This window comes from Oncorhynchus mykiss, chromosome 2 (assembly GCF_057628025.1).
Source record: "Oncorhynchus mykiss isolate SJ-2025 chromosome 2, ASM5762802v1, whole genome shotgun sequence".
Classification (NCBI taxonomy): domain Eukaryota; kingdom Metazoa; phylum Chordata; class Actinopteri; order Salmoniformes; family Salmonidae; genus Oncorhynchus; species Oncorhynchus mykiss.
The window spans coordinates 2,947,501-2,961,574 of NC_143023.1; the positions used below are offsets into that span (position 1 = coordinate 2,947,501).

At 44.3% G+C, this 14,074-nt stretch overlaps 1 protein-coding gene across 1 annotated transcript in view; it reads left to right on the forward strand.

Annotated features, from left to right (window-relative positions):
• Positions 1-13,729, forward strand: part of LOC110511094 (sodium-dependent dopamine transporter) — a 28,185-nt gene extending 14,456 nt beyond the window's left edge. Inside the window, exons 7-16 of the mRNA XM_090216027.1 lie at positions 1-99; positions 1,624-1,727; positions 2,207-2,331; positions 3,279-3,391; positions 3,879-4,007; positions 4,306-4,405; positions 7,960-8,060; positions 8,752-8,919; positions 11,337-11,408; positions 12,879-13,729. The exon at positions 1-99 is cut by the window's left edge and continues 36 nt beyond it. Coding sequence (XP_090072153.1) covers positions 1-99; positions 1,624-1,727; positions 2,207-2,331; positions 3,279-3,391; positions 3,879-4,007; positions 4,306-4,405; positions 7,960-8,060; positions 8,752-8,919; positions 11,337-11,408; positions 12,879-12,902 — 1,035 coding nt within the window. The 3' untranslated portion in view covers positions 12,903-13,729. The remainder of the gene's footprint in view (positions 100-1,623; positions 1,728-2,206; positions 2,332-3,278; positions 3,392-3,878; positions 4,008-4,305; positions 4,406-7,959; positions 8,061-8,751; positions 8,920-11,336; positions 11,409-12,878) is intronic.
• The last annotated feature ends 345 nt before the right edge of the window (positions 13,730-14,074 follow it).

The window sequence follows — 14,074 nt, forward strand, 5'->3', positions numbered from 1 at the left end:
CTGACCGTCCTGCTGCTGCGTGGGGTCACCCTCCCTGGAGCCATAGATGGCATTAAGGCCTACCTCAGCGTCGACTTCTTACGACTCTGTGAGCCTCAGGTAAGAATGGGGGAGAGGGAGGAGAGATAGAGAGACAGGAAGGAGTGAGAGAAACAGAAAGAGAAAGATTGGGAGACAGAGAGAGAGAGAGAGAGAGAGAGCGAGAAAAAGAAAGAAAGAGAGAGAGACAGAGAAAGAGAGAAAGAGAGAAAGAAAGAAAGAAAGAAAGAAGGAAGGAGAGAGAGAGAGAGAGAGAGAGAGAGAGAGAGAGAGAGGACAAGAGTGAGATCGAAGGGGAGTATTTAGAGGTGATAAAAGTTTCCTTATTGAGTTTCACAGACACACTAGTATTACAGCTCTGGTCCAGTCCTTGTCTCTCATAGACACACTAGTATTACAGTTCTGGTCCAGTCCTCGTCTCTCACAGACACACTAGTTTTACAGCTCTGGTCCAGTCCTTGTCTCTCACAGACACACTGGTATTACAGCTCTGGTCCAGTTTTTGTCTCTCATGGGGACACCCTCCACCAGCTGAGACACCCTCCTGTTTAGGGAAAGGGGGGGGGTACCTAGTCAGTTGCATTCAACTGAAATGTGTCTTCCTGCATTTAACCCAGTCAGAGAGGTGCAGGTTGCTGCCTCAATCAACATCCACAGCGCCCGGGGAACAGTGGGTCAACTGCCTTGTTCAGGGGAACAGTGGGTTAAATGCCTGTTCAGGGGAACAGTGGGTTAACTGCCTTGTTCAGGGGAACAGTGGGTTAACTGCCTTGTTCAGGGGAACAGTGGGTTAACTGCCTTGTTCAGGGGAACAGTGGGTTAACTGCCTTGTTCAGGGGAACAGTGGGTTAACTGCCTTGTTCAGGGGAACAGTGGGTTAACTGCCTTGTTCAGGGGAACAGTGGGTTAACTGCCTGTTCAGGGGAACAGTGGGTTAACTGCCTTGTTCAGGGGAACAGTGGGTTAACTGCCTGTTCAGGGGAACAGTGGGTTAACTGCCTTGTTCAGGGGAACAGTGGGTTAACTGCCTTGTTCAGGGACAGAATGACAGATTTTTAACCTTGTCAGCTTGGTGATTCGATCCAGCAATCTCGCTCTAACCACTAGGCTACCTGCATATATATATACTGTATACACATTGTGTGCGTGTGTTTATGTGTGTGTGTGAGAGAGATATGCTGATGTTTATTTCTGTATTTTAACGCCACAGGTAGTCATTTAGTGCAGGAAAATAAAAGGTTCGTTATGAACAATTTAATATTTCAGTGTCCATGAAATCCCGACTGATGAAATGTATATATGAATCATTTGCCTTAATAAGGGCGCTGTAAGAATCTCCAGCTGTTCCCCCCCCCCTCTTCCCCTCCAGTAGCAACGCACACGACCGCTAAGGACTCAAAGCAACAATTTGAGAATTAGATTAGACACATGCATGCAGCAACAATTTGCTAAATTACCCCGTATTCACAAGTGTCTTTCATCTTTCTGTTGAATGAGTTTCCTGCAATTATCTCTAATAACAGCCTTCTCCCCCCTCCCCCCTGTGTCTTTTGTCCTCTGTCCCCTGGCTGTTTGTTGTGGTAGGTCTGGATAGACGCTGCCACTCAGATCTGCTTCTCTTTGGGAGTCGGGTTTGGTGTGCTAATAGCGTTCTCCAGCTATAACAAATTCAGCAACAACTGCTATAGGTAAAGTAGAAGCACAGAACAAAACCAGGGGTTCCGTGTCCCAAATAACACCCTATTCACTATACAGTGCACTACTTTAGACCAGGACCCATAGGGCTCTGGTTGAAAGTAGTGCACTGCGTAGGGAATAGGGTGCTATTTGGTATGCTACCCCTCAGTGTTTATAGTCTCTATTAGAGAGGCGAACAGAGGTGACAAACTGCTGCTGAGCTGGTGAATTACAATACCTTTGAAGGCCCTTACCTACTGGTCAATGTCTATAACACCAGTCTGTTCTATAGAGGACAGTAATACCTACTGGTCATGTCTATAACACCAGTCTGTTCTATAGAGGACAGTAATACCTACTGGTCATGTCTATAACACCAGTCTGTTCTATAGAGGACAGTAATACCTACTGGTCATGTCTATAACACCAGTCTGTTCTGGATCTACCAGGTATATGAATATGTTCTTGTCATCTTCACTCTCTCTTCCAGAGATGCCATCATCACCAGTTCCATCAACTCCCTGACCAGCTTCTTCTCCGGCTTTGTCATCTTCTCCTTCCTGGGTTACATGTCCCATAAACACAGCGTGCCATTGGACAAGGTGGCCACAGACGGTCAGTATTCGTAATGTTTTGGACAAGGTGGCCACAGACGGTCAGTATTCTTATTGTTCTGGACAAGGTGACCACAGACGGTCAGTATTCTTAGTGTTCTGGACAAGGTGACCACAGACGGTCAGTATTCTTAGTGTTCTGGACAAGGTGGCCACAGACGGTCAGTATTCTTAGTGTTCTGGACAAGGTGGCCACAGACGGTCAGTAGTCATAGTGTTCTGGACAAGGTGACCACAGACGGTCAGTATTCTTAGTGTTCTGGACAAGGTGGCCACAGACGGTCAGTATTCTTAGTGTTCTGGACAAGGTGACCACAGACGGTCAGTATTCTTAGTGTTCTGGACAAGGTGGCCACAGACGGTCAGTATTCTTAGTGTTCTGGACAAGGTGGCCACAGACGGTCAGTAGTCATAGTGTTCTGGACAAGGTGACCACAGACGGTCAGTATTCTTAGTGTTCTGGACAAGGTGACCACAGACAGTCAGTGTTCTTAGTGTTCTGGACAAGGTGACCACAGACGGTCAGTATTCTTAATGCTTCGCACTCTTTTCTCAGATAACGATGGAGACCTGAAATGATTGTTTTGTTCTTTATAAAAAATAGTTAGATGTATTGACATTTCCAATAGATTTTTCAGCCAATCATTATTTGTGTGTTGGGATCTCTAAATTGATGTCATGTCCACTTGCCTTTATGACGTGCAATATTAAATGTGGTTTATCAAAATGTTTATCAAAAAACCTGCTCTGGTCTTGGTGTCAGGGCTGATTGGAAATCTATATGTGTTTATCAGCACAAATCAATCATGTGGTCTACATTGTCACCGCTGTTGATTAAACAAATGTTGGATTTGCTGCGTTCTTCAGACAAGTCTCCCATCACAAAATAGATGTTTGATTAACACGAGATAACTAAATCATTCATCTGTGTTGTTGTGTCCCATAAAGGTCCTGGTCTGGTGTTCATCATCTACCCAGAGGCCATTGCAACATTACCAGGATCCTCAGTGTGGGCAGTCATCTTCTTCATCATGCTGCTGACTCTGGGCATCGACAGTGCTGTGAGTACACCGCTCAGCATTATAGAACAAACTATGATATGATCAACCTCCAGTTTCTGAGGTGGCAACATGCTATAGGCAAGCGGTGACAAACCCTACTCCTAGGGAGCTAATAGGTGTGCAGGCTTTTGGTCCGACCCAGCAGGATCAGGGCTGGCTAATCCTGCTATAGGTAAAGTGGACGGACCAAGTTCAGCTAAATTATGGTGTTCTATGTTCTGTGTTCTGTGTTCTCTGTTCTGTGCTCTGTGTTCTGTGTTCTCTGTTCTGTGCTCTGTGTTCTGTGTTCTCTGTTCTGTGCTCTGTGTTCTCTGTTCTCTGTTCTGTGCTCTGTGTTCTGTGCTCTGTGTTCTGTGCTCTGTGTTCTGTGTTCTCTGTTCTGTGTTCTGTGTTCTCTGTTCTGTGTTCTGTGTTCTGTGTTCTATGTTCTGTGCTCTGTGTTCTGTGTTCTGTGCTCTGTGTTCTGTGCTCTGTCTCTGGTCTCTAGATGGGAGGGATGGAGTCAGTGATCACAGGATTGATGGATGAGTTCAAGTTTCTCCACAAACACCGGGAACTCTTCACCCTCTTCATCGTTGTGTCCACCTTCCTAATCTCACTGTTCTGTGTCACTAATGTAAGTGGACGAAAAATATGTGTGTGCAAAGTTATTCCTCAAGCATCTAAGGAATTTGCATGAATGACACATGGCTAATATAAGAGACATCAAATGGAACCTCTCCTCTCCTCTCCTCTCCTCTCCTCTCCTCTCCTCTCCTCTCCTCTCCTCTCCTCTCCTCTCCTCTCCTCTCCTCTCCTCTCCTCTCCTCTCCTCTCCTCTCCTCTCCTCTCCTCTCCTCTCCTCTCATCTCATCTCATCTCATCTCATCTCATCTCATCTCCTCTCCTCTCCTCTCCTCTCCTCTCCTCTCCAGGGTGGTATCTATGTGTTCACTCTGCTGGACCATTTTGCTGCTGGGACATCCATTCTCTTTGGAGTGCTTATTGAGGCCATCGGCATCGCCTGGTTCTACGGTGAGGAGGGGAGAGGAGGTGGGGGGAGGATGGGAGAGGAGGAGGGGAGGAGCTGGAGGAGGGGGTGAGGAGTGAGGAGGGAGGAGGAGGGAGGGAGGAGGTGAGGAGTGAGGAGGGAGGAGGAGGAGGAGGTGAGAAGGGAGAAGGAGGGAGGGAGGAGGTGAGGATTGAGGAGTGAGGAGTGAGGAGGGAGGGAGGAGGAGGAGGTGAGGAGTGAGGAGGGAGGAGGGAGGAGGTGAGGAGTGAGGAGGAGGGAGGGAGCGCGAGGTGAGGAGGGGAGACTCTTAGCTCTTCATGGCCATCCAAGCTGATGTCCTATTAGGCCATTGATAGGGTCTGATGGGATATCAGTCTGGATCTTCCTCTGCTGTGCCACCATGCAGCACTACCTCATTAGCTGTCAGAGGACCGGGAGGTAAAACGCCTGTCTCTGGTGTGTTTCTGCCACTCAGAGTGTATGGTTCATATCACTATTTAGAGTTTAGGTGTTTGGAGTGGACAGAGACACATTACATACAAACAATAGTGTATTGATATTGACTATCTGAGGTCAACATCCCAGTCTGTGGTGTAAAGATTGATGTTTTTTTTTTTTTTTTGGGGGGGGGTCTGTTGTGGTTCTGATGATACTTGGATGTCAGAAATATAAGCTAGGCCCGATGGAAGATTCCCTTGTGCCGTGTCTTTCAATTCTAACTTAAAGGGATAGTACACCCAAAATGACAAAACGACACATTGGTTTCCTAACCCCGTAAAACAGTCTCCGGACGAGGTATGACATCCATCCATACTTTGGTTTTTATTTCCCCTGGCACTGTTTCCGCGCGCTAACGCGTTAGCATCTGTGTCACAAATCCCATTCAAGTCGTGGCTACCGATAATAGCGTTTCTCTAGCATCCTTTTCAAATCAGCCCAAAGTATCTCAAAGTGATTGTGGACAAAGTCCCTTATAAGACAGTTTTCCATCCAATTGACGCCAGATTTTCATGCGAATATTAAAAAATCGGGCATAATACGCATAAAAACAAAATGCTAATTTTGCCGCCAGAGGTGTGTTCACCTCAAGTTGACTTGTTGCAGATAGACGGCTGTGTGTGATGATGGATTCCCATCACATTTTCAACCTTACTTACTGACGATTTTGTCACAACAAATGTGGCTTTATATGGTATGTGTGTCGGGCAGGGATGTGTGTGTGTGTGTGTGTCCACTCTGGTCTTGACACGTGTGCTCTAGTCAACAGTGCAGGTAGAGGTATCTCCTTCAGAGATAATCTAGTCAACAGTGCAGGTAGAGGTATCTCCTTCAGAGATAATCTAGCCAACAGTGCAGGTAGGCTACCTTCAGAGATAATCTAGTCAACAGTGCAGGTAGGCTACCGTCAGAGATAATCTAGTCAACAGTGCAGGTAGGCTACCTTCAGAGATAATCTAGCCAACAGTGCAGGTTTGATGATACTTGGATGTCAGAAATATAAGCTAGGCCCGATGGAAGATTCCCTTGTGCCGTGTCTTTCAATTCTAACTTAAAGGGATAGTACACCCAAAATGCCAAAACGACACATTGGTTTCCTAACCCCGTAAAACAGTCTACGGTCGAGGTATGACATCAATCCATACTTTGGTTTTTATTTCCCCTGGCACTGTTTCCGCGCGCTAACGCGTTAGCATCTGTGTCACAAATCCCATTCAAGTCGTGGCTACCGATAATAACATTTCTCTAGCATCCTTTTCAAATCATCCCAAAGTATCTCAAAGTGATTGTGGACAAAGTCCCTTATAAGACAGTTTTCCATCCAATTGACGCCAGATTTTCATGCGAATATTAAAAAAATCGGGCATAATACGCATAAAAACAAAATGCTAATTTTGCCGCCAGAGGTGTGTTCACCTCAAGTTGACTTGTTGCAGATAGACGGCTGTGTGTGATGATGGATTCCCATCACATTTTCAACCTTACTGACGATTTTGTCACAACAAATGTGGCGTTATATGGTATGTGTGTCGGGCGGGGCAGGGATGTGTGTGTGTGTGTGTGTCCACTCTGGTCTTGACACGTGTGCTCTAGTCAACAGTGCAGGTAGAGGTATCTCCTTCAGAGATAATCTAGCCAACAGTGCAGGTAGGCTACCGTCAGAGATAATCTAGTCAACAGTGCAGGTAGGCTACCTTCAGAGATAATCTAGCCAACAGTGCAGGTACGCTACCTTCAGAGATAATCTAGTCAACAGTGCAGGTAGGCTACCTTCAGAGATAATCTAGTCAACAGTGCAGGTAGAGGTATCTCCTTCAGAGATAATCTAGTCAACAGTGCTGGTAGGCTACCTTCAGAGATAATCTAGTCAACAGTGCAGGTAGAGGTATCTCCGTCAGAGATAATCAATGGAAAAGAGATAGATTTGTATTTGTCAAACGGCAGCCAAGCCTCAATCATCACCAGACTAAGACCCTCGGTGTTTATCGAAAAGGCTCATTAAAAGCTCATCACCGTATTTTCGTCTTTCCTTTACACTTTCTTGTGTGACACTACAGTACGACGAGCAACTTGCTTTGCTCAGACAACATTGAAGTTATCTGAAAGCCCACAGGCATTTTACAGCAACGTCTCCAGAGTGAATTCAGGTAAAAAAAAAGAACGTCTCCAAAGCTCACTTCTGGTTTAGACTGCTAGTCTGATCTACTATACTGCTGGTCAGGGGGTCCAGACAGTGCTGTGTGTGTGTGTGTGTGTGTGTGTGTGTGTGTGTGTGTGTGTGTGTGTGTGTGTGTGTGTGTGTGTGTGTGTGTGTGCGTGTGCATTCATGTGTATGTCTAACCAGCCTTGTGGCTCGGGGGTCAGTGTGGTCAGCTTGCTGACCTGCCGTGGTGGCCTCAGCCTGGGAGGGCAGACTACTTTAGCCCCAGGCTTCTCCGGGCCTTTTCCCTGGCTCCATCTCTACTGACAGGTGGCTGTGGCACCCTGTGCCCTCCACAGGAACAGCTGCCTGCTCTCCATAGGCTCCAGTCACATTGGGATTATGCATGGGCTTTGAGAAGTGCCTCCCAGGCAAGGAACAAAGAGAGAAGGTTGAGTGAGGAGAAGCATAGATGAGGAAAGGAACTGGATGCTGGTGGTATTAAACATGCTACCAGAATGTTAATATCCTTGTATTTCCAATGGACTGTCGTTTCCTCAGAACGAGAGAACACAAAGACAACTATTGCTAATCCTCAAGGCTTCCTGTCTGCTGTGGTAGAAACCTCCCCTTTCCCTCTCTTTGCTCTGTGAAATGACGACTCCAAGGGTTTTGATCAGGTTAAGAGTTCAATTCGAATTGAAGGTAGTCAATTCAGAAAGTGATTTGATTTTAAACGTCAAAAATGAAAAGAAAACCTTTCAAAAATAAATATATTTTACTTTTAATCTCTATTGAAAATCGATGGTCTTTAAAAAATATATATTAATAATTACTTCCTGAATTGACAGCTTCCAATTTGAATTGACCCCGACCCTGGTTACGAATGACGAACCGTCACACGTTTTTAACTGCTACAGTTTGAACTCTTCCCTTCAGGAGTGGATCGTTTCAGTGACGACATCGAGGAGATGATCGGACAGAGACCAGGCCTGTACTGGAGACTGTGCTGGAAGTTTGTCAGCCCGTGCTTCCTCCTGGTGAGTTCATGAAGAGAGAAACACCTGGGTCAAACATGTCAAGTATTTTTTTGTTTACCTGGTGCAAAATGGAACCAGGTGAATAGTCCACATACAGCTCTCAGTCATGCACACCAAGGTCCATGCAGCTCTCAGTCATGCACACCAAGGTCCATGCAGCTCTCAGTCATGCACACCAAGGTCCATGCAGCTCTCAGTCATGCACACCAAGGTCCATGCAGCTCTCAGTCATGCACACCAAGGTCCATGCAGCTCTCAGTCATGCACACCAAGGTCCATGCAGCTCTCAGTCATGCACACCAAGGTCCATGCAGCTCTCAGTCATGCACACCAAGGTCCATGCAGCTCTCAGTCATGCACACCAAGGTCCATGCAGCTCTCAGTCATGCACACCAAGGTCCATGCAGCTCTCAGTCATGCACACCAAGGTTTGCTAGCTTCAGTAGAGGCTAGTCCATAAGTGTCCTTATGACAGCTCTCAGTCATGCACACCAAGGTCTAGGCACTAACTACAGTTTGCTAGCTTCAGTAGAGGCTAGTCCATAAGTGTCCTTATGACAGCTCTCAGTCATGCACACCAATGTCTAGGCACTAACTACAGTTTGCTAGCTTCAGTAGAGGCTAGTCCATAAGTGTCCTTATGACTTGAAACAGGAAAGTGTCCTAACCCCAAAACCCTCTGTTTCTCCAGTTCATGGTGGTGGTGAGCTTCGCGACCTTTAACCCTCCTAACTACGGGACGTACACGTTTCCCATATGGGCCAACATGATTGGCTGGTGCTTGGCTATATCCTCCATGACCATGGTGCCTCTCTATGCCATCTACAAGATGTGCACCTTACCTGGAAAGTTCTGTGATGTAAGTCTGGTTTATATAAGTCTGTTTTATATAAGTCTGGTTTATACAAGTGGGAAGTCTGGTTTATATAAGTCTGGTTTATACAAGTGGGTAGTCTGGTTTATATAAGTCTGGTTTAAATAAGTCTGGTTTATACAAGTGGGAAGTCTGGTTTATATAAGTCTGGTTTATATAAGTGGGAAGTCTGGTTTATATACAGTGCCTTGCGAAAGTATTCGGCCCCCTTGAACTTTGCGACCTTTTGCCACATTTCAGGCTTCAAACATAAATATATAAAACTGTATTTTTTTGTGAAGAATCAACAACAAGTGGGACACAATCATGAAGTGGAACGACATTTATTGGATATTTCAAACTTCTTTAACAAATCAAAAACTGAAAAATTGGGCGTGCTAAATTATTCAGCCCCTTTACTTTCAGTGCAGCAAACTCTCTCCAGAAGTTCAGTGAGGATCTCTGAATGATCCAATGTTGACCTAAATGACTAATGATGATAAATACAATCCACCTGTGTGTAATCAAGTCTCCGTATAAATGCACCTGCACTGTGATAGTCTCAGAGGTCCGTTAAAAGCGCAGAAAGCATCATGAAGAACATGGAACACACCAGGCAGGTCCGAGATACTGTTGTGAAGAAGTTTAAAGCCGGATTTGGATACAAAAAGATTTCCCAAGCTTCAAACATCCCAAGGAGCACTGTGCAAGCGATAATATTGAAATGGAAGGAGTATCAGACCACTGCAAATCTACCAAGACCTGGCCGTCCCTCTAAACTTTCAGCTCATACAAGGAGAAGACTGATCAGAGATGCAGCCAAGAGGCCCATGATCACTCTGGATGAACTGCAGAGATCTACAGCTGAGGTGGGAGACTCTGTCCATAGGACAACAATCAGTCGTATATTGCACAAATCTGGCCTTTATGGAAGAGTGGCAAGAAGAAAGCCATTTCTTAAAGATATCCATAAAAAGTGTTGTTTAAAGTTTGCCACAAGCCACCTGGGAGACACACCAAACATGTGGAAGAAGGTGCTCTGGTCAGATGAAACCAAAATTGAACTTTTTGGCAACAATGCAAAACGTTATGTTTGGCGTAAAAGCAACACAGTTGAACACACCATCCCCACTGTCAAACATGGTGGTGGCAGCATCATGGTTTGGGCCTGCTTTTCTTCAGCAGGGACAGGGAAGATGGTTAAAATTGATGGGAAGATGGATGGAGCCAAATACAGGACCATTCTGGAAGAAAACCTGATGGAGTCTGCAAAAGACCTGAGACTGGGACGGAGATTTGTCTTCCAACAAGACAATAATCCAAAACATAAAGCAAAATCTACAATGGAATGGTTCAAAAATAAACATATCCAGGTGTTAGAATGGCCAAGTCAAAGTCCAGACCTGAATCCAATCGAGAATCTGTGGAAAGAACTGAAAACTGCTGTTCACAAATGCTCTCCATCCAACCTCACTGAGCTCGAGCTGTTTTGCAAGAAGGAATGGGAAAAAATGTCAGTCTCTCGATGTGCAAAACTGATAGAGACATACCCCAAGCGACTTACAGCTGTAATCGCAGCAAAAGGTGGCGCTACAAAGTATTAACTTAAAGGGGGCTGAATCATTTTGCACGCCCAATTTTTCAGTTTTTGATTTGTTAAAAAAGTTTGAAATATCCAATAAATGTCGTTCCACTTCATGATTGTGTCCCACTTGTTGATTCTTCACAAAAAAATACAGTTTTATATCTTTATGTTTGAAGCCTGAAATGTGGCAAAAGGTCGCAAAGTTCAAGGGGGCCGAATACTTTCGCAAGGCACTGTAAGTCTGGTTTATATAAGTCTGGTTTATACAAGTGGGAAGTCTGGTTTATATAAGTCTGGTTTATATAAGTCTGGTTTATACAAGTGGGAAGTCTGGTTTATACAAGTCTGGTTTATACAAGTCTGGTTTATATAAGTCTGGTTTATATAAGTCTGGTTTATATACGTGGGAAGTCTGGTTTATATAAGTCTGGTTTATATAAGTCTGGTTTATATAAGTCTGGTTTATATACGTGGGAAGTCTGGTTTGTATAAGTCTGGTTTATATAAGTCTGGTTTATATAAGTCTGGTTTATATACGTCTGGTTTATATAAGTCTGGTTTATATACGTGGGAAGTCTGGTTTGTATTGATATATGCTGCTATGATGATTTAGCAGACACCTTTAACCAAAGTGATGGCCACTTTTATCAACATCAATGCACAGAAATGTCAACATTAACAGTGACACATATATTTTCGGTATGTGAGCAATATGGTTGGTGAGCTTTAAAACATCACCAGCAAATATGAATATCCCAGCTTGGTAATGCACAATGATTTGTATAACGAAGACAAGTTAGTTTCTTTGGTAAGTGATTCCCGTCCTGTCTTCCTGTAGAGACTGGCCTACGCCATAACGCCTGAGCACGAACACCACCTGGTGGATAACGGAGAAGTTAGGAGGTTTACGGTAAGCTGCTCTTCACTGTTTACATGACGTTACTTAACCTCCCCTTCTTACCTTACCTTACCTTACCTTACCTTACCTTACCTTACCCTACCTTACCCTACCTTACCTTACCCCACCTTACCTTACCCTACCTTTCCTTACCTTATCTTACCCCACCTTACCCTACCCTACCCTACCTTACCCTACCTTACCTTACCTTACCTTACCTTACCTTACCCTACCCTACCTTACCTTACCTTACCTTACCCTACATTACCTTACCTTACCTTACCTTACCTTACCTTACCTTACCTTACCCTACCTTACCCTACCCTACCTTACCCTACCTGACCTTACCTTACCCTACCTTACCTTACCTTACCCTACCTTACCTTACCTTACCCTACCTTACCCTACCTTACCTTACCTTACCTTACCTTACCCTACCTTACCTTACCTTACCTTACCTTACCCTACCTTACCTTACCTTACCCTACCTTACCATACCCTACCTTACCTTACCTTACCCTACCTTACCTTACCTTACCTTACCTTACCTTACCTTACCTTACCCTACCTTACCTTACCTTACCTTACCTTACCCTACCTTACCTTACCCTACCTTACCTTATCTTATCTTACCATTCCTTATTTTACCTTACCTTACCTTACCTGTCCCTACCTTACCCTACCTTACTCTACCCTACCTTACCCCACCTTACCCTACCTTACCTTACCTTACCTTACCCTACCTTACCTTACCCCACCTTACCCTACCTTACCTTACCTTACCCTACCTTACCATACCCTACCTTACCTTACCCTACCCTACCTTACCTTACCTTACCTTACCCTACCTTACCTTACCTTACTCTACCTTACCTTACCCTACCTTACCTTACCTTACTCTACCTTACCTTACCCTACCTTACCATACCCTACCTTACCTTACCCTACCCTACCTTACCTTACCTTACCTTACCCTACCTTACCTTACTCTACCTTACCTTACCCTACCTTACCTTACCTTACTCTACCTTACCTTACCTTACCTGTCCCTACCTTACCCTACCTTACTCTACCCTACCTTACCCCACCTTACTCTACCTTACCTTACCTTACCTTACCTTACTCTACCTTACCTTACCCTACCTTACCTTACCTTACTCTACCTTACCTTACCCTACCTTACCATACCCTACCTTACCTTACCCTACCCTACCTTACCTTACCTTACCTTACCCTACCTTACCTTACCTTACTCTACCTTACCTTACCCTACCTTACCTTATCTTACTCTACCTTACCTTACCCTACCTTACCTTACCTTACCTTATCTTACCTTACCATTCCTTACCTTACCCCACCTTACCCTACCTTACCTTACCTTACCCTACCTTACCTTATCTTACTCTACCTTACCTTACTCTACCTTACCTTACCTTACTCTACCTTAGTGTATTTATTGTCCTTTCCCATTGGTTTCCACAGCTCCAACACTGGATGGTGATCTGAGCCCAGGAAGGAGAGAGAGGTCCGTTCACATGGAGGATGGATGGATAGAGAGAGGGAGGGAGGGATGGATAGAGTGAGTGATGGAGGGATGGATAGAGTGAGAGATGGATGGAGGGATGAATGGATAGAGAGAGGGAAGGATGGATGGATGGATGGATAGAGAGAGTGATGGAGGGATAGAGTGAGGGATGGATGGAGGGATAGAGTGAGGGATGGATGGCTAGAAGGAGGCACAGCAGACATGTGAAGAGAGTTTATCCCGTAACAAGAGGAGAGAGAAGTGTTTGAAATGCCAACCAAGCTGTCAAATCGTAGTGGTCTTTAATTTCCTCAATGGACGTGTGGTTGTGTGCTGTGATCTAGATCAGGATGTTGGTGATGTTCGGTCAAAATATCAATCTTAAACAATGACTGTTATGATTATGGATAATACACCTATATATTCATGTTTAATTTGTGAGCTGAGGAAAAATCTGAGCATTTGGTTTAGTGTAAAATCCTGATGAAAAAATATGATATGATTATCTGTTGTAGAGGTAACTAAGAGAAATAGTATTTATTACAGAAACAACATAGCCAATAACAAAAATGACATGACTGTATTTAACTGTATCTGAAAGTGTACATGTTTTAAGTTAAGTTTGTGACAACATATACCCGTTACATAGTAAACTAGCTTTTTATATTGTGCCAACAGTTTCCTTTTGACACTTCAAAAATGTGTTGTCTGTTACTTCTCTTCTGAAAATGTTTTCAAATGTACCGAGGGGGGGTCCACCCTTGATAAAGATGAGAAAAAAATAAATATTAAATAAATTATTTAAATACTGAGCTATGTTGCATGTTAATTTTTTTTTATTCAATTATTTTATACTAATACAATTGCTCAGAGAAAGAGATTTTGTTTAAACTTTTTCCTCAAAGGTTTTGGCGTCAAAATAATTGACACACATGTCTTGGCACTGGGTAAAGTTCATGATGCCGTTGACCTTATTAACAAGGATCCCAGGACGAATGGAGGCTAAACAGCCCCATGACATCACAGATCCACCACCATGTTTTACAGTGGGTAAAGAGCTCTATTTTCATGTCAACCAACAAATGTAAACACCTGTCATTTGATACATGGCACTGGCACATGGACTGGAACCGGTGCTTTGGTCAGATGACAT